This window comes from Solanum verrucosum, unplaced genomic scaffold (assembly GCF_900185275.1).
Source record: "Solanum verrucosum unplaced genomic scaffold, falcon-dt-bn FXZP01000032.1, whole genome shotgun sequence".
In the NCBI taxonomy this organism is placed as follows: Eukaryota; Viridiplantae; Streptophyta; class Magnoliopsida; order Solanales; family Solanaceae; genus Solanum; species Solanum verrucosum.
The window spans coordinates 3,968,447-3,987,746 of record NW_026020569.1 but is presented as its reverse complement, the minus strand read 5'-3'; the positions used below and the strand labels follow the sequence as shown (position 1 = coordinate 3,987,746).

General features: G+C 38.0%; 1 protein-coding gene across 1 annotated transcript; it reads left to right on the top strand.

Annotated features, from left to right (window-relative positions):
* The first annotated feature begins 1,920 nt into the window (after positions 1–1,920).
* LOC125811200 (uncharacterized) lies at positions 1,921–18,681 on the top strand. The gene is made up of 9 exons (XM_049490727.1): positions 1,921–2,126; positions 2,218–2,264; positions 2,344–3,591; positions 10,587–10,675; positions 12,731–12,833; positions 12,925–13,029; positions 14,226–14,343; positions 18,137–18,295; positions 18,445–18,681. The coding sequence occupies exons 1-9, from the start codon at positions 2,000–2,002 to the stop codon at positions 18,597–18,599; spliced, it is 2,151 nt and encodes a 716-aa protein (XP_049346684.1). The 5' UTR covers positions 1,921–1,999; the 3' UTR covers positions 18,600–18,681.
* Positions 18,682–19,300: the final 619 nt, after the last annotated feature.

Sequence of the window (19,300 nt, the reverse complement as noted above, 5' to 3'; positions counted from 1 at the left end):
ATTTTATATTATGATGTCAAAAAAATTGCTCCCGTGTATTACATAATTGAGCAATCTTTCTAAAGATCATTCTTCATTATTCAAATTTACAAAAATAAATTTCATCGAAATAGCAATTTTTATATTATTTATGTTATCATATAAATAAGTAAATAACTACATGCAAGTTTAGTAGATTGACATACTTTTATGTTGGAATATAAAAAAAAATACTTGATGATTAATTCAATCAAATTGCTTGTATTACCCACTAAATCGATTAATACATAATACACATTATTGTTTTTATATAAATTATTATTACTATCGGACATTGGTCATTACTAATTAGTTAAATGAACTTTAAAGTTCATATATGAAGGATTATGATCAATGGGGGAAAACAAATGCAAGTTTTAAACTATAACCTGTAAAACTTAACACAAAACTACTTGTAAATTGTAATAATACGTTCATTTTAAAAGAAAGTAATTAATTAATGTGATGTTACCAACAAAAGTAATGTATTACTAGTACAATTATTAATTAAATAAAGGCTAAGTCATACACGGTCCCTTAAAGTTGTCCACATAATTCACTTAGACACTTTATCTTGGGCTTGTTCCAATTGAACACCTTGATTAGTTAAAAATAATAAACCTATTGAACATTTTGTGACAATCAACTAAAGACAGAGAGTGTGTCATACACTTGCGAATGATGTGGCATAATAACAAATAAAAAAAGACATGTGACATTCGTCCATAGTAATAAGTAAAAAGTAAATTAAAAATAATAATAATAGAAAAACTATGTTTTTAACAAAAAGAAAAATAAAGAAAAAGAAAAACTCTTCTTTCCCTCATTTCTTCTTTGCCAGAACACCCCACCCAATCCACCCACCTGCGTCCATCCTTTCGCTTTCTTTATCGGGACATACACAAAGCTGCCGCGACTAAAATCAACGATCATCTTCGTTCCACCTTTTTCTCTCTCAGTGGATTCTTTTTTCCACTCATACACCTATCCCTCTCGTTTATTTCGATATCCATCAACATTGTAGTTGTCATTTCTCTCAATATCACTTTTTTTTTTCAATTATCAATTCAGATTCTCATATTTTTTTCTTCTTCTATGTTGTGAGTTTTTTAGGATTTGAATTTTTTAACAAGTTGAAAGAAAATAATTCCTGATTCATATTAGTCTTGCCGGAAAAAATGGAATTTCGCCGAAATTATTTTTGACACATTTGATTTTAGTTTTTGATAATATTGGTAATGGTGGAATACCGCTAGTAAAATTAATAATTAAGGAGTGTATGGGAAAGGGGTTTGGGGGCGGGGGGGGGGGGGTCATGGCAAAGAAATTCGGCCGGTAACTTTTTAAATAATATGACATTGAAAAGGTTAATGGGGAAGACAACCAATAATTTAACTAGAAAATTAAGTTTAGCAAATTGAATTTTCCGTTTTAACAAAAAAATGAAAAAGAAAAGTAGAATCAAAATGAAGCGCAAGAGATTTTTGAGATGGAGCGAAGAAGATGACAGGTAAAGGGGTGTGGGGTGGAGTTGTTTCTTTTCCTTGATTAAGAGCTTATTTTTTTTTTATTTTTTTTATAGTTATTTAGTTAATGTATGCAGGTGTGAAAAAAATAACAAATTATCTAAAAAAATAAAATAAAAATGAAATAGGAACCTATTTATGCGCTCAACAGCAGTGAGGTACACTTATTTTGCCACGTAAGTACTTTGTGTAATAGATATACATTTTGAATAATTTAAGTGTTCAATAAATACAAATCCTAATTAAAATGTATAAATAAATTATGCGAATAACTTTAAAAAGCTATCTATGACTTAAGCCTTAAATAAATGTACTAAATATTGGGAATGCGTTTTCTAGTCTAGTGGGTATAAATAAAGGAAGGCGGGCATATATTTTGGTGAGTGGAGGCTAAAACCGAAAAGATCAACCCAACCAACCCCCTTTGTCTAATCTAATCTCCCAGGAGGAATTTCATGTCCATCTCGCCCTCCCATAGCGACAATCATACAGCTTCCTCTTCTTCTTCTTCTTCTCCAAACCCTAACTCTAATCATGGATCCAAATCCAAACAACAGCAGCAGCAACCCGACAACTTCTCAGGTTTCCATCCCTTATACCCTAATTCAGCGATGTCCTTTTGTCTCGCCTTATTTATTTTAGTTCCGTCTCATGCTTTTTTCTTTTTTCTCAGGAAACATGGCTACCACTGCATCTACTTCTGGTGGATCCTCCAAAAAGGTAAATTTTGTGTTGTAACTTCTCTTCTCTTAATAAGCCAATTTACTAATGCAGCTCTGCTTTTCACAATATATTGCAGGTGAACAACTCCGGTAGCAGTCGAGAAAGTTCACGACATCATAACAGTGATAGAATCTCACTGCACGGACAAAGAAAATCAACTAGGACCAATGATCCTTCCAGCGGAAGAGACCAGTTTGGCTCCAACAGTCCCCAAGGAGTTGTTACCCGCTCAGCTCCAAGAAGAACCCAGATGGTTAGTGGAAACCACTTGCTCAATTTTCAGTATGATCCCATTTCTCGTCCACAATCTAGGTTGCCTCCTCCTTGGAGATACGTCAAGAGGAAGCCTTACAACAAAGACTTGTTTCTTCAAGCAAATTACAAGTTTGTTCTGTTGGATTCTGGCAATTACACGCCTGACTCGATGGATCCAGACAAAATGTTACACTGGGAGGATATTGTTTGTGTGAGATATTCCACTCCATTTCATGTGCAATGCCCCATATGCTTAGAGGATCCTCTTTCTCCTCAGATAACTTCGTGTGGTCATATCTTCTGTTTTCCCTGTGTCATGCAATATTTTATGATCTCCGAAGAAGATGACCATAAAGATGATTTCAAGAAGAAATGCCCTTTGTGTTTTATGATGATATCTTCACAGGATTTGTACACCATTCAAATTGAGAACGTTAAACAACATCGTGTCAGTGATGTTATTGAATTTTTCCTCTTAACCCGTCACAAGGATTCATTTGCTTTATTTTTGAAAAATAATGATGGCATTGTTGGTGGAGAGGAGGTTCAAAAGTTGTTTTCTAAATTCATATTTACGTCCGATGTTGACCTTTCTGTTCGAGAGGCAATGTCTGATCTTGATAGTTGGTTAGCTAGAGCAGACTCAGGCTTAGTTGATGACTTGGAGAAACTTCCCTTTGTCTGTGCTGCAATGGAACAATTGGAGCAGAGGAAGACGTACTGGAATAGGCAACATATTGCTGTTCAAAATAGCAAATCTGACACAGATAATCGTTTGGAGAAGTGCTCTTATAGTTCTCAGCCAACAGAAAGTGTTCTGGCCCATTCTACTGGACAATCTACTCATGTAATGCCATCCAGTAATCCAACTGATAAGCCAATATTGCAGGAGAAGTCAACTCTCAATAAGGTAGTGAAGGACTCTCAGCTTATTCAAGCTGCAGATGTTGAATCAATTGTAGAACGTGTTGGATCTTCATTGTTCCTATATGGCAATGACAAGAGCCTACAGAAAGACACAAGTGGCATTACTGATAGAGAAGAGATCAGTTCCTACAGTTTCTACCAGGTGAATACATATGATTATGTTGTTTTTTCTTACCAAGTATCTGTGTATTACATTTAGATGCATGTGTACCATTTAGAAAATAGACATTGGGCCTCACTCACCACAAATGCTAGCTTATGTGGTGAGGATTACCCAGAGATATGCAAGGAGACCACAAACCCATTTCTTCAACCAATGTGAGGCACTTAACATCCTCCCCTCTCCTCCGGTCCTCCCATGTATGTCAAGGATAGGACATTTGGAGAGTAGACAACATAACATGGTAGCCTGTATTGAGTACCAAAGAATAGGGATGAGTCTAACTCTGATGCCTCGCCAAGAAAATGGACCTTAAGGTTAACTCATTCTAGAAGTTGGCTTATGAGGTGATTAGACCTTATAAGACAACAATAACCTATTTCTTCAGCAAATGTGGAAATACTTAACAACAAAAGTACTAAGATCACTTGTGCTTGACAAGTACCCAAAGAAATAGCCGAAGTGCACACACCAAGCTGGTAGGACACCATCATTAGCTAGTGATTTCTTCTGCTCTTTTTTCCAACAATAATGGACAAAAGATAACTATTTTCTTATAACAATGGTGCCATGTCCAGTTTGATGTGCACTATTTTACCTGGTTCCTGCCAAGCACATAAGCACATGTACTATACTAGGTAACTGAGCCCACCAAGGATGTCCAGCTTGGTGTGCACTGTTTTACCGGGTTCCTGCCAAATCGAAGTACTAGGTAGGTATGCCCAGTGTTTTCAAGCATTCAACTCGTTGCTGGTGAGTGGGATGACTGAGCAAGTTTCAGACTTTATTGTACTTTATATGTGATTGTTTTATTTTGCTGAATCCACCCTCTCGACTTTCATGAATATGTTCTTCAGTGGGTTTTATGCTGCTGAGCAAAAACTATTCATGAATATAGATTATTTCCCTTACTTAAATACATCGGGCAAAGTTGGGTAAAACCATTTTCCACAAAGAAAGTTCCATTCTTAGTTTTGTGTGCTATTAGATTTTTTGATATATCAACACAAGTAGTTGATAGAATTGTACATTATAGCTCCTAGTGATGGGATTTCATTCATAGTAAGGGGAAGCCCTTGTACGCAAGATGTACCATATAAAGATACTCCCTCTGTCCCAATTTATGTGCTTACTTTCCTTTTTAATCAGTCCCAAAAAGAATGACACATTTCTATATTAAGTAACAATTTAGCTATAAAATGTCTATTTTACCCTTACTGAAATGATTTACAGCCACAAATTTCTATCATTCATTTTGGACCACAAATTTTTAAAGTCTTCCTTTCTTTCTTAAACTCCGTGCCGAGTCAAACTACCTCACATAAAATGGGATGGAGGGAGTATTATTTTCCATGAAGGTCATCTGATCTTTCCTAGAAACAAAAAGAGGCTAAAAAGAGCGACAATCTTTTTCATTTGTGAATGTGTATTATTGACACCTTCAAATGCTCTCTTGCGCGTCTCCTTTTTTTTTTTTTGAGAATTAGTACTGTTGTGTTCTTCAGCATTAAGTAATGTTGGCCACCTCCAAAAAGTTACAAGGTAGTAAGGTTATACTTTCAAGCTTTATAGAGCACCTAAGAAATTTATCATCTCATCTACTTCTTCTATACAACTTCCTTTACACCAAGAAAAAAAAGACACTAATAGTTCCATTTCATATCATGAATGGACTTGATCTTGTCTTCAAAACATCTTCCATTCCTTTCCTTTCATACTGTCCACCACATGCATGAGGGTATTATCCTCCTCCATTTATTCTGACTCTTGCGACCCCCTCTTCTCATCCAGTAGCTCGTCAAATCTGCATTATGTTCAAGCATTGTCCATTTCGTCTTTGTAAGACTGAGGATCAGGTCCACGGTTGTGTAGTGAACTTGCAATGCAAAAAAAGATGGTTGTTTGTCTCTCTAGTTTCATTGCACAAAAAACATCTTGTCACTACTACTCTCCCCTTCTTTTGTAGAACCTCACGTGTAAGGCATGCTCTCTTCACCACTAATCATGTGAAACATTCAATCTTGGTGGGAGCCATGCTTTTCCGGATGTTCTTTCAGATATTTGAGGATTCTCCTTGCATCACATTGTTATCTTTCTTGTACATTTTATTCACAGAGAAAATGCCATCCCCGGAATGTCTCCATCTCAGTGTATCAGATTGAACAATAGTGCTGGGGTAATTCTCCACTTCACACAAAAGAGTTGTCACCCTATCTATCTCTCAGTCATATAGATGTCTTCTAAAATTAAGATTCCACCCTTGGTTTGACCAGCTCTCAAAGATGGTTGCTTCAGGATTTCTACTAGTTATCATAAGATCAAGGAAAGCTACCTGCAAAGAGGCTTGCCCAATCCAAATATCCTTCTAGGTTGAGCCTTGGTACCTTTCCCAACCCTGATACTGGAATTTGCCATGTTGTTTTGGCCATAATGATCGGATTGTCCTCCAAACCCCCACCCCATAATTGGCGTTCATCTCATTGGAGCACCATGGACTAGATTGGCCAAACTTGTGGGATATGACTTCCTTCCATAAAGTAGATTCTTCTGCACTAAATCTCCATATCCATTTCATTAGTAGTCTGTTATTCTGTTAATCTGGATTCTCAAGTTTCTAATACCAAGACCCCCTTGATATTTACTTTGTTGCACCACCTCCCAGTTGACCAGATTATAGCGCCCTTCTTCCTTGTTGCCTTTCCATAGGAAAGCTCTCCTCAGTTTGTCTAGTCTCTTGATTACACATGCAAGTATAGGGAATAGAGGCATCACATAGGTAGGAAGAGAGTCCAACATTGAATTGATTAGTGCGACCCTTCCTCCTAGTGAAAGGTACCGCGCTTTCCATTTAGCCAACCTCTTCTCAGCTTTCTCTAGAATGGTGTCCCAAATTTCCAAATCCCCATGTTTCCTGTCTAAAGGCATCCCTAGGTACACTATGGGCAAAGAACCCACACCACACCCAAGAATGCTAGCAAAGGTCTGAATGTTACACTTTTTTGACAGGATATATATTGCTCTTCCTCCGGTTCACTCTTAAAACCCAGATATAACTTCAAACACTACTAGCAAGACTTTAATGTAGCAAACTTGTTCCACTTTAGGTTCACAAAATAAAACAGTATCATGTGCATATAGCAAGTGGCAAATATCCAGATCCCCTCTCCCACCTCGTCCTACGTTGAACCCTCTCAACCAGTTTTTTTGTAGTGCTATCCTTATCATACTACTAAGACCTTGCATGGTTAAAATGAACAGGAAGGGGGATAGAGGGTCCCTTTTCATCAAAAAGGGGGATAGAGGGTCCCTTTGTCTGTGTCCCCTTTCAGAGTGAAAAAACCCAGTAGGTTCTCTATTTACCAGAATGGAGAACCTAACAGTTGTGATACAAAAGTTTATTCCTTTAAACCATTTGTCCCCAAAACCCATCTGTTTGAGAGTGTTTAGAAGAAAGCCCAGTTAACGTGATCATATGCTTTTTCAGTGTCCAATTTGCAAATCAGGCCAGCCACTTCCCCTCTAGATCTTGAGTCTATGCATTCAGTTGGAATTAAAGCTGCATCCATAATCTGTCTCCCTTTTATAAAAGCCATTTGGTGTTTGTTTACTAGACTATCCATTTTTCTCTTCATTCTTTCTGTTAGAACTTTGGCAATTATCTTGTATACCCAGAGATCAAACTAATAGGCCCAAAGTCTCTTAATTCTACTGCTCCTGCCTTCTTTGGAATAAGGGCCGCAAAGGTGGCATTAAGACTCCTTTCAAACACATGGTGTTCATGAAAATATTGCAATGTTCCCATGATATCCTCCTTGACAAGATTCCCAAATGCCTGAGAAAAATTCATTGTGAATCCATCTGGGCCTGGGGCCTTGTCAACTGCACAAGACTTGATGCTCTCCCACACTTCCTCCTCCTCAAAACCCCTCTGTAACCACTCATGATCTTCTATCGAGATCACTGTTATTCCTTGGAGTTTGAGATCAGGTCTCCTTCCTTCTGTCTCCTTGTATAGGTTCTGGTAGAATCTTTGGATTGCATTTTTAACTGCAGGCATTTCATTGATGGATTGTCCTTCTACTTCCAATGCATCTATGGAATTGTACCTTTTATGAGCATTTGCCATTCTGTAGAAGAACCTAGTGTTCTTGTCCCCATTCTTCAACCATTGAACTCTTGACCTCTGTCTCCAGGCAATTTCCTCTTCTTTTGCTATTTCTTCAAATTCCATAGCTAAATGAGTTTTCTGGACCAACTCATCATCGGTGAGGCTCCTATTCTCCTGTATTGCTTCCCTAGATTTCAACTGTTGTAGGATCATTTCTTTTTTGTGTTTCCAGTCTCCCTCGTTACTTCTACTCCATCGCATTAGTTCCTTCTTAAGGAGTTTTAATTTGTTTTCCAGAGTGAAGGCTGGTTTGCCCATGTTAGGGAAGGACAACCACCATGCCTTGACCTTCTGTTTGAATCCTTCTACCTCTAGCCACCAATTTTCAAATTTGAAGTAGGTCTTCTTGTAATTCCAATCAACATATTCTAGGTAACAAAGACTGCTTGACCAGTTGGAGAGAGTCCTCCCAGTCAACTGAGTATAGGAATCTGTCAATCTTGGAGGCACTGTTGTGATTCTCCCCCCTCCTCCACGTGTATGACCTTCCAAGTAAAGGAGGATCAACTAGTTCCAGGTTATTAATAGCCTCAGATAATTCAAACATTGCTCCGGATAGTCTATGTCGGTTTACCCTCTCTCCCACAAACCTAGTGATGAAGTCACCACACACTCTCCAAGGGCCCTCCCAATTGTTTCTGCTAGCCTCCAGTTCACTCCACAACTCTCTTCTGATCACCCTATTACAACTTGCATATACAGCACTCAGAAGCCATGTAATATCCTGACAAACACTTGTGAACGTACATGATATCATTTGTCCAGTAGAGTCTACCATCTCCCCCACCCATTCCCTTTTATCCCACATTATCATAATCCCTCCTCTACTACCCTTGGCCTCCAACTGAACTTCTCCCACCCATCTATTAGCCCACAACTCCCTCAAAATATTGCACCTCTCCTTTTATCTTTGTTTCTAAAAGAACATAGATGTTTGCCCCCACTGGTGAATTAATTGTTTTACCAGTCTCCTCTTTTCTGCCCCATTCAAACCCCTCACATTCCATGATATAATTTTAATCTTCATTGATCACCAATTGGTGGTCTTCTCCCCTTCCTTTGTTCACTCATGGATTCACCATCCTTATAATTTACCTAGAAAATTAAATTCCTGAACTCTTTTGGAATCAATTGGTTCTTGCGGTTGTTGACTTTGGCACTTCTCTTCTTTGGTCTAGTTTTCAAAGAGGGCCCCTGCTTTCTTTTCAAAACCATAAAAAATGGCTCCAAACTCCTTGCTCAGTTTAATTATGTTCACCCAAGATCTTGCATCAGACTTCAACCCGTTAATGCACTCACTTGAATCAGCTGATTTGTGTACCTTCCCCTGTATTTTCCATTCTACCAGTTTCAACAATCAGTTCAGTTTCTGATCTCACCATTATCGGAGTTGTGATTGCATCTGTTTCGTGGTTTGAGTTGACCCTCTGTATGTGGTCCTCCTCGACCCCCTCTCTTGCAGTCATCTCCCTTGCTTCATCTTATAGTCGAAACTTGTCACAGTTCTCAACTCCTCTACAAAGCCTATAAGGGTGTTTATGTTTTCCGTGAAAGGCTCAGCTGGAAGCTTTTCCTTATATGAGTTGTTTGTCTTTAATTTGTTCTCCCCTTTCTCAGTTGAAAGAAAAGAAGGGCCACTTTCATTCAATAAAGGAGGCCCATTTTCATTTAAAATAAGAGATGGCCCAACATATGGTCTGGAATAAAAGTGGCCCAGTGGCCCTGCTCTTTTACTGCAGCCAACCACTTGTCCATTGTTTTTATTCTTTGTGTAAAGCCCCCAGTCTTCTCCATTACCCAACAGATCTTGCATTGCTATCCCTTTCCCCTTCCTCTGCAATTCCTTTCTCCACAGACATCTGACACAAGCTGTCATCCCATTTTCATGTGAACTTTTGTCCCCTCTTGGTTGTTCAACAACCCTACTTTTTTTCAACTTTTCAAATCTTGCTGGTGCCTCTACCCATATCGGTCAAGTGAACCTCCATTCCCCATCCTCAACTATAACCGAAGTCAGAATATTTTTTGCGGTCCTTTTACTTTAATTTGTGCCCATCTCAAATGATTTTTGAGCTCTGTCTCCTCTTCCGTCTTCAACCATCCCCTACACTTCTTCCCAATTTCCTTCATAACCCCTGCTGACCAAAGTTGGAGTGGCAGACCTAAAACCCTTATCCAATACCAGTTAAAACTGGTATTGATAGGGCACGCCCCAGCTATGGGTGTCCACCAATCAAGCTTGAGTTTGCTTCTCTGCTTTCTCCCAAGAACCTTTCATGACATGCTCCGCATCCTTCACACTTTGGAACTCAAACAGGAATTGAATCCCGTTCATGTCAAAAACTTGGATGTTATGGATTCCGACCCAAGACTGGTGAGTCCATTTCCGTACATCGTTTCTTGAGGGGATTTCGTCGCACTCGGGGAAACTGCCCACTAAGCATTTTCTTAGGAGGGTGTTCATTTAATGGTCCACTTGATTGCGTGGGGGTCATTTTTTATGCTTTGTTCTGATTTTGCTTACTTCTTCCCTTCAGCTCGGTGACAACTCCTTAATGCATCCTAGCATAACAGAGTTTGTGTCAAACTAAGCATAACATTTGACAGCTTTGCAGCCTCAATTTCCTTTGTCAAGTCGAACTAAGCTTTAATGCCACAATCTCTCGTCAACAATATCACACGTTGGGAACTGTCTTACAACTGTTTATCATGTTGCCTTTCCGCGCGTTTAGTTATTATCCTTCACTTTATTCTGTGAGATATGCAATGCACAGCTTTATACATGTTTTATAGTGCCTGTTTTTTTCAGGCAGTTGATGGTCAGCACCTTATCCTCCATCCACTGAACATGAAGTGCCTTCTGCATTACTACGGTGGCTATGGTAGTCTTCCTAACAGGTTTGAAGATAATTACATTCTTACAGTAAGTTATGCTATATTTTTTCCAGTGAAAGGTGGCAAAGGGGTCTCTGTTTGTTGGTTTCAGAGAAACTGCAAAGCTGATGACCCATTGAACTCAATTTTGATACATTTAGCTTGTTCTAAACTTACCTGCATTTGTAAGGCGACAACTATTAGATTGAAATAATGTACTGTGTGTGGATTAAGTTATTCCTTTTGTTCCCAGTTGTTTGATAGAAGTTGCAATTCTGCCCCTATTCTTCTGTGGTTCTACTCTGTCCTTGATAGACGTCTTCTGTTTCAGATGACCCTTGGTGAGATTAGCTACAAAAATATAGCTTTATTTTGAGCACATGTGACCTCACTGGACAAAGTTTGGAGGTATAATTTGAAAAAAAACTTCTTTTGATAGATAGCTGGCAAACCAACAAACAGATCAAATCCCAATTCGACTCTCACTTTTCATCAGAGATAAGCTAGTTCAGAAAGGGATTCTGAATGAGTTGCTGTGTGAAGGGAGAGGTTTTGACGATTTCGGTAAGCAAAGAAAGGGAGGATGATGTATCTGAATCACAGGGAGAAAAATGGTGACAACAAGTTCCAGAGAGGGACAGAGATAGTGAATAGTGACTGGGGAAGGAGTAGGGTATATGCTAGGCTTAGTGTGTAGAGGAGTTTACACAGGGCTAGGGTGGGCAGGGGGCCTCAGAGGGTGCTAGAGTATGAACTATAAGGGGCACTGAGGGGAGAATTTCCGCAGCACTGGAGGAATGTTCTTTTTTGAGATAAAAATATATAATTTTTTAAAAAAACATTTCAAAAAGCAGGTGTGAACAGAGTGGCCGTCCTGGCAGTGTCAACAGTCTGTTGAATGGGTCTTCCCTTTTCTTTTCCCTCTTTCTTGGGTCGGTTATCCTTTCTCTTACTGGTTAATTATTTTGCTCCAACTTCATCCATAATATTCACCATATCTTGGCTTGTCCAATTTCACCCTTCGTCAAATTTTTAGGTTCATCTAAAGACCAAATCATTAACTGGTGAAGCCAGTGCAAGTTAAGTCAAACATTTGGGGAAAGGTGAATGTAACCGTATGTGCTTTTTGGAGGTAAGAACAGTGAGGTCTATGTTAATGTTCCTCCAGCCTTGAAAAGGGTTTCCTTGTTATATATATGCATTTTCTAAAGTCTCCTTTTTCCAAAATATGAAGTGGTGTGTATTAGTAAACCTTATCTAAGGTACATTAAAAGGAAAAAAAGGGCTTACACATGACATGAAAGGGTAGAGTTCCTCACCCTTTAAATTTCCAGCTTGAATCTCATTTTAACCCCCTTTACCTTCTCTGGCCTATTCAACAGAAGGTTAGCTAGCTTCATTTTTGGTTCTTGAACTGGGTGGGATTCAAACTGTATTTGGGTAGGGGAGAGCCAGATGATTTGGACATATTCTAGAGGACCTGTAGGTGCTGGTGGTAAATAGACCAGAAGGGGTTGGTGATGGTGATTTCCTTTGGCTTTCAAAGGCCATAGGGAGGGGTGGGTTTGCTATGACAAAGGGGAAGGATGGAGTCCAGTTAACCTTTTGGATTTTGTTAGCTCCCTTTCCCTAGCTTAGTCAATATGTTGCATTGAAGCTAACATTACTTTTACTAATACTTGCATCCACTTGATGCCTATTAATGATATACTTTATTAAAAAAAAAAAAAAGACATAAGGGCAAGGTTGGATAGGTGGGTGTTTAGAAAAGGCGCAAAGTTGCCGCTTGCTGTGACAGTTTTCTATTTGTTTTTTTTTTCTTTGAGGGGGGGGGGGGGGGGTGGTGAACTGTAAACTGTGCCATGTGCTGAGAGAGGGAATTGGTCTATGTGGGGAGGGACAGAGGGTAAATGGTGGTAAATACCATGCTTACCTGAAAGTGGACAATTAGCTAGAGCAGCGAGTGCTGTAGCGGAACTGATTGCAAAAGATAACATTATACCTGCCGATGTGAATGTGATTTGACCATATGCCTTTTGTTATTCCGCAACAACTTATTAGAGAAAATCTTGGCTACAGAATCAGTGGAAAGATTTTACAAATGGAGTCCGTGACGCAGTCGGAGGCCATGAGAAGGCGCTACCGCTTCCTAAGTCATTTTTCTTTGACAACAACATTTCAGGTACTTGCCATGATGCTTATTTCTGGAAGTGTGCTGACTTCACTTTATCAATGGTTTGATCACTCTAATTATTTTCACTTGTAATTTCCAGCTTTGTGAAATTGATCTCAGCAAGATAATGCCCATGGATGCACTTTCTCCGTTTATGGAGGAAATCAGAAGTAGGGAAAAACAAAGGAAGTGGCTAGCTAGGAAGGTTTGTAACCCACACTTTAATCAGAATTACAGCTGATTTTTCTTTTCTTATGCAATTCAATGATTTAGCATCATGGGTTTATGATGTTTAGAAAAGCCCCCAGTGTGAACAGCAGAAATTGCTTAAAGATTCAAGTGCAGGATGAAGGAACTTTCTAGAGAGAAAATGTGTAGGATTCTACTTTCATTTTTGGCTTAATACACAAACAATTCCTTGAACTTACCACTAAATTTCATTTAGACACTCGAACTACGGCTTGTTCCAATTAAATAGAATCTCCTATGTGAGTTGGCTAGTGTTCGGAAGTATCTTGTATTCATGTCCCCTCCTCTTAGCCATAAACATCTTGATTTTGTCACCATGAGGTTTCTTCAGCTATAGCAATCTCTCCAACTCTATTTTCAGATACAAGAACCTTGAGTTGGAATTCTGTTTTTTTTTTTTGGATGACCGTGGTGTCCGGGCCAGCTTTCGCGCACCTCGACTAATTCCACGGGATACCTGCCACCTCCCACCAACAACAAGTACTAGGTAACTTTGTCCACCAAGGCTAGGGATGGGAAGAATCACCTAATTCTTTTTGTCTCCGCTGAGTTAGTTGGAATTCTGTTTTCTCTTGCCTGTTCTAAAGCTGAAAGTTCATCTAGAGCCCTGCTTCTACTTGTTTTTGTAGTTGTCCTTTTTTCAAGTTCCTTAACTTCTATGTTCTAACTAAGTACAAAGTCTGGACTGCCACCCCGTTGTGTAATTCTGCCACCACCTCTTCACCATATCAGTGAACCCCACTTGTTGAAGCCACGTATTTTCAAACTTGAAGTAAGATGGTGTTGAGTCCCAGTCTTCACCTTGTAGCAGAAGAGCTTTGTGGTCTGAAAATTGAAATGACGCCTGGCAGTGTCAACTGCTTGATAGCTTTCATTCCAGTATGAAATTTAAGGAACCTATCAATTCTTGAGGCTTGTAGAGTGTCATCCCCTCTTGACAAAGTGTATTATGCCCCTCGCAAGGCAAATCCATTAGCTGAAGGTCCAAAAGCGTTTCTGAGAAGCTCCTCATAGCTTGGTCCTTCTGGTACACTTTAGCCTCTCATTCTCATGATATACGAAGTTGACAGTGCACACAATTTAAAAAGGAACTTGGTTTGGATGATTCCTTTTATTGAGGAGATTTTCAAAGTTGATATTTTTCTTTTTCAGGAACGGCGTGAACAAGTTAAAGCTGAAGCCATTGGCATGTACTTAGAGCCTTTGCCTTTTAGTTTTTCAGAACCTTCTTTCACAGAACAACCTACTTTCACTAGCGATGACTTCGAAGGTACGTCAAATATTGCTATTTTATATAACAAATTTTATGCTCTCATCTTATGTGGTTTGGCATTTTAACCATCCCGGAGTATAATCCCCATCCCCACCCCACCCCACCCACCCCCCATCTTTTATTAGTGGAAGATGAGGCATGCCATTACTTTTTTAATATGAAGTAATTAGTTCTATTGCAAGCATCAAGTAGATGAATAATAGTTACAAAGAAAAATAGCAAAAGGTCAGCTCTCCTTACATTGTTAGTTAAGAGTCAGGGAGCTGATAGAGTTCAAAAATGAATCAGTGGAATCTAGAGGGGATAAATAAACCCAACTATACAAAAACATGAGGCAATTAACTTTTAAAGATTGGTAGGTAGTTGATATTCCATGAAAGCATCTTCTATTCCTTTTGTTCCAAATACTCCAAAAAATGGCTGCAGGTATCATCTTCCAGATTCTCTTGATGGTGCTATCAACTTTCCAGCAACTCCAGCTTATCAAAACATCCCTAATATTATGAGGCATGACTCATTTGAGACCAAAAAGAGCTTAAAACATACTCCATAAGTCTGCTGCTATTTGACATTGTAAAAATAGGTGATTGTGTGTTTCTGCTTCCTTCATGCTTCTGTCATTACTTGGTTGGTTATAAGACAACTATATTCCTATAAGTACGTAATCTTCATTAAGAGAGTTTACAATGCTTATCTTGTGTATACTATTGATGTGTGTGATCATCTCATCTAAAAACTTAAACTGTTAAAGAGAGGAAACATTTCTATTCATTTAACTGGTGAATTTTTTCGCACGTCACACGGATTAGAATTATCATATAATCTTTTTCTTCTGAAATGAATGAATTGAATTATTTTCGACATGAACATCTGTTCTAGTATATTTCTTGTACTCTGCTTATATCACAAATATTTTTCAAGAGATCCTCATATCAAAAGCTTCATTAAATAGTGAATGAAGTCCTTCTAAGTCTCTCCTTCCTTTACCTTTTTAGATCGACATCATTCATTCTTCCATTTACTTCCCTTCAACTCTTCTCTCCCATCAAAAAACTTTTTTATTGTTCATTATCTCTATATATTTTTTGACGGCCTCTGAATAAGGTAAGACATTACTAAGAGACATGGATTTGATCTGTTATGAAAGAAACTACTATTATGTTAATAGTCATTGGTATTGCACTAATTAACTATTATTGCGTTACATGGGTGTAAAGCAAATTATTTTCTAAGTTATCACCTTACAAACATCAAATGATATCAAATTACTAAGCAATGTCAATAAGCCTACTAAAAAACGTACAAGAGTGAAAAATATCAATAAATACTAAGAACAGAAAACACTTGCTAAGCAAATAAATCTGAACATCATTAAATCATCATATTGAAAAAGTTAATTAACTAAATCTCAATATCGTCATATAAACCTAAAACACCCGACGTATACACAGAGAACTGAAGCTATAATCTCACGTTGATAATTCCAATCCTTAACCCTTTGGGGTGGCCCAGTGGTTTGAGCTTGGGACTTCCATGTTGGAGGTCTCAAGTTCGAAACCCCTTGCCAACAAAAGCAAGGGGTTTGCCTTCTGGGTCGAGCTCGTCGCACCAGGCTTGCCTAGTGCGGGTTACCTCTCCTATGTGGTTTGCGAGCTATTGCATAGGAGCGGAGGTTTTATCCTGTGCGCATCCAAAGGGTAGCGGCTGTGGGTTTCCCTTGTCATAAATAAATAAAATTCCAATCCTTAATTCTTAGAGTCTCTATCTCCTCAGTTAAATTTTTCTTCCATGTCAGTTATGGTCTTAAAATCCTCTTTCAACAATTCTGAAATAAAAAAAAAGGTGTTTCAAATATTTTTGTATTTATAGTTGCTGCTGGACTCTTTTCTTCATTTTTGCTACTTGAAATTTACTATTGTTACATCTTTTCTCAACTTCTCATTTGTTGCTTCTTTTCCCATTCCTCCGCCTCTTATATGTAAGCATCACAACTATAAGTCCGATCATTGCTCCAAAGGCTGGATGTCAAATCTTCTAGTTAGCTTATTGACTATTCATTTCTAAAGCTTAATTGTGTAGTAATTTCATTGACAGAGCTTTAAGAGAACAATTTTATTTATGTCCAACATACTATTTTTGTCAAAATATGCTAGTTGGGCTTCTTTAGAGAAGGCAAATGGCTGCATTAATGTTTCTTGAATAAAAAAAATTTGTGGCCTCTAAGATAATGTGAGTTGACTGAAAAGAAACATGGAGTATGAAAGGTTGGGTAGTGATAATTCAGATTTTTAGAGTTAGTGACTCTTTTTTTTAATATAGGACAGAAATGGAAAAATAGGAAAACGGCCAAAAAAGATAACTGTATTTCTTGGCCAAAGAGGGGTTCCGCATCACTCTTCTTTTGCCTAGCTTTATAATATATATATATATAGATATATATATATATATATTGTCTCTTCAATACGTCCCCTCATGTGTGAGCCTGATTCAATTCATGGCGATCATGTGGAATTCACTTTTGATAAATGGGTTGCAATGAGACTTGGAATCAGGATCTCTGCCTGTTCTGCTACCATTGTCATGCACTGATATCTGAGTGTGCGAACTCTACACCTTTGGTGCCGCACTCTTGTCGACACGACGTGGGTGTGGGATCCATACCGGTTATGGTCTATCGGTTTTGAGTACTTTGACCGAAATCGATAAAGAAATTCGAGACAGATATAATGATTCTGAAATCAAAGCAACAGGTAGGGTGAAATCATAATTTAGGCAGATGTTTCTTTTGTCATTGGAAGGTATTTGTATTAAAAAGTCAGCAATCAGAATGTGCTTTAAAGATGTCTACAGGTCAAACACTAGTAGGTGCAATGAACTCAAGAACTCTTGTATCATTTGCAATAGCCATGTTACACCGATAAAACAGTAAGAAGATGCATTTGTACTTAATAATAATTAAAGATTCAAACTTTGCTCTAAAGAAATTGTGCATTCCTTCTTTCCAACTTGTCCATAATTTAGGCAGATTTTCATAACTCTACTTTTAGATATTTAAATTAGTTTTAGTTGAATCTCTGCACCCGTATTCATACTTGGATCTGTATGAAGGATCCCGACCTCTAGATCTGCATCTGTATCGTACACTCGCACTTGAGTCCGAGCAACAGGTGGTCAGGGTGTCCAAGAAAAAAATACCGTATATCCAAATAAAATGATATACAAAATGATTAAATAACATATTTTGGACACCCTCAACATAACAAGCTGTTATAACCCAGTGGTTTCACCTCCTTGGAGTGAGGACGTGCTTGTGTGTTCAAATCTCACTAGTTCTACATTTTGAAAAGAACTTTTGTTGTGCTATTTCTGGACACCCTTTGTGAATTTCTGGCTAAGCCACTGCCGAGCAACTTAGTTTGGTACCATGTTAAGTCTATGACCATCACATCCAAAAGTTTAAGCGGTTTGAGGGAGCACATTGTTATTTGCTTAATTATGTTTCAACATATACAATCACATTTCATGGTAGTAATCCTGTGACTCAAATTATTATAGAAAATGGTTACTTTAGTAAGCTAAATTGAAGCTTGATAGTGGTGATCTTTCAGAAGTTTGACTTTTACTATTTTGCAGTTTTGACATTAAATAGTACTTCTTCATGACTGCAAAAGCCTTGCAATTTGATAATTATTTTTGAAGTTTTTATGATATTGCTTTACGCCTTTACGTAGGTACTAACCATCTTCTCATTAGTTGAAATGATTGTTGTTGTGTTTGTATTTGTGATAAGCTTTGGGAAGTACGAGTGTAACTGTAACATCATCAAGCTCCCCTGTGCCTGGAGGCAGGCAACTGTTCTCCAATGTTGCAAGGCTTGGTTTTGCTGCTGGATGTGATCCTCCAGCGCTGAAAATGGATGAGTCTGCACGTGATTCTTCTGTTGCAGCAGGTATCTTTTTAAATCTTCTACTTGGCTATTGACATTGAGTATCTGCTATGATCCGAATAATTGTTTGTCATGTTTTCATCACAGTTTGCCGCAAACGTGTTGTTGTTTCGTTTTGCTTTATCATAACCAGTGTACTTCATTTCTCTCAGGAACGAGTCGTCCTGGAATCCTGTCCTTTGCAAATGTAACCTCCAAAGCAAAAGCTGTTGATGGTCCCAATGCTTCTAAGACAAATGATGCAGGGAAGAGGGGGAAGAAGCCAAATCGGATCCTAATGTCAACTTCTGGTGGTAGACGTTACTGAATTTTGAAGGGATGTGATAAGGAAATCTGTCTGTATATTTAAGAGATGTTTTGCCTTTTATTAGGAACTGAGATTTGTTAGTTGTTACTCACCTATTGAGCATGGTGTTTTGGTAGCGTGTTGTGAAGTTGTTGTAGGATAAACTGTTTTCGCGTCCTACATCTTCCTTTTTTAGTTTTTACTCTCTTTCCTCCCATCCTTGCATATATGGTAAAACAAAAACGACGTTCAAATACACTTTTTTAATTGATTTCAACTTCAACTATTCCTTTTTTTCCGGTTTCAACCAAATACTTGTCTGTGAAATTGGAAAAAGATGTAACATAAAAACGAGGGATAATTTTAGAGATGTCTCTTCAAGTTTCATCGGTTAATCAACATTATGCTTACAAATTTTAATTTTGATTTCTTTGTTATAATTCATTTACAGTAATATGAAACAATTTATCTCTTTAATTAAAGGGAGATAAAGTTAATATTTTATTAGAAACCAAGACGCTAAATTTGAAAGGTTATTTCTGAAAGAATGAAATATGTGGGATTGTATGAGTATAACACGTGCCTCCTATAAATGGCCATGTTCCAATGTATGTAGAATCTCTCCGTCACCTTTGCAATTAATTAATTAAATTAAATATGATTACTAAAACCAAAAAGGCAGCAAAAGTCCAAAATTAATCTGATTGTTATTCAAATTATAT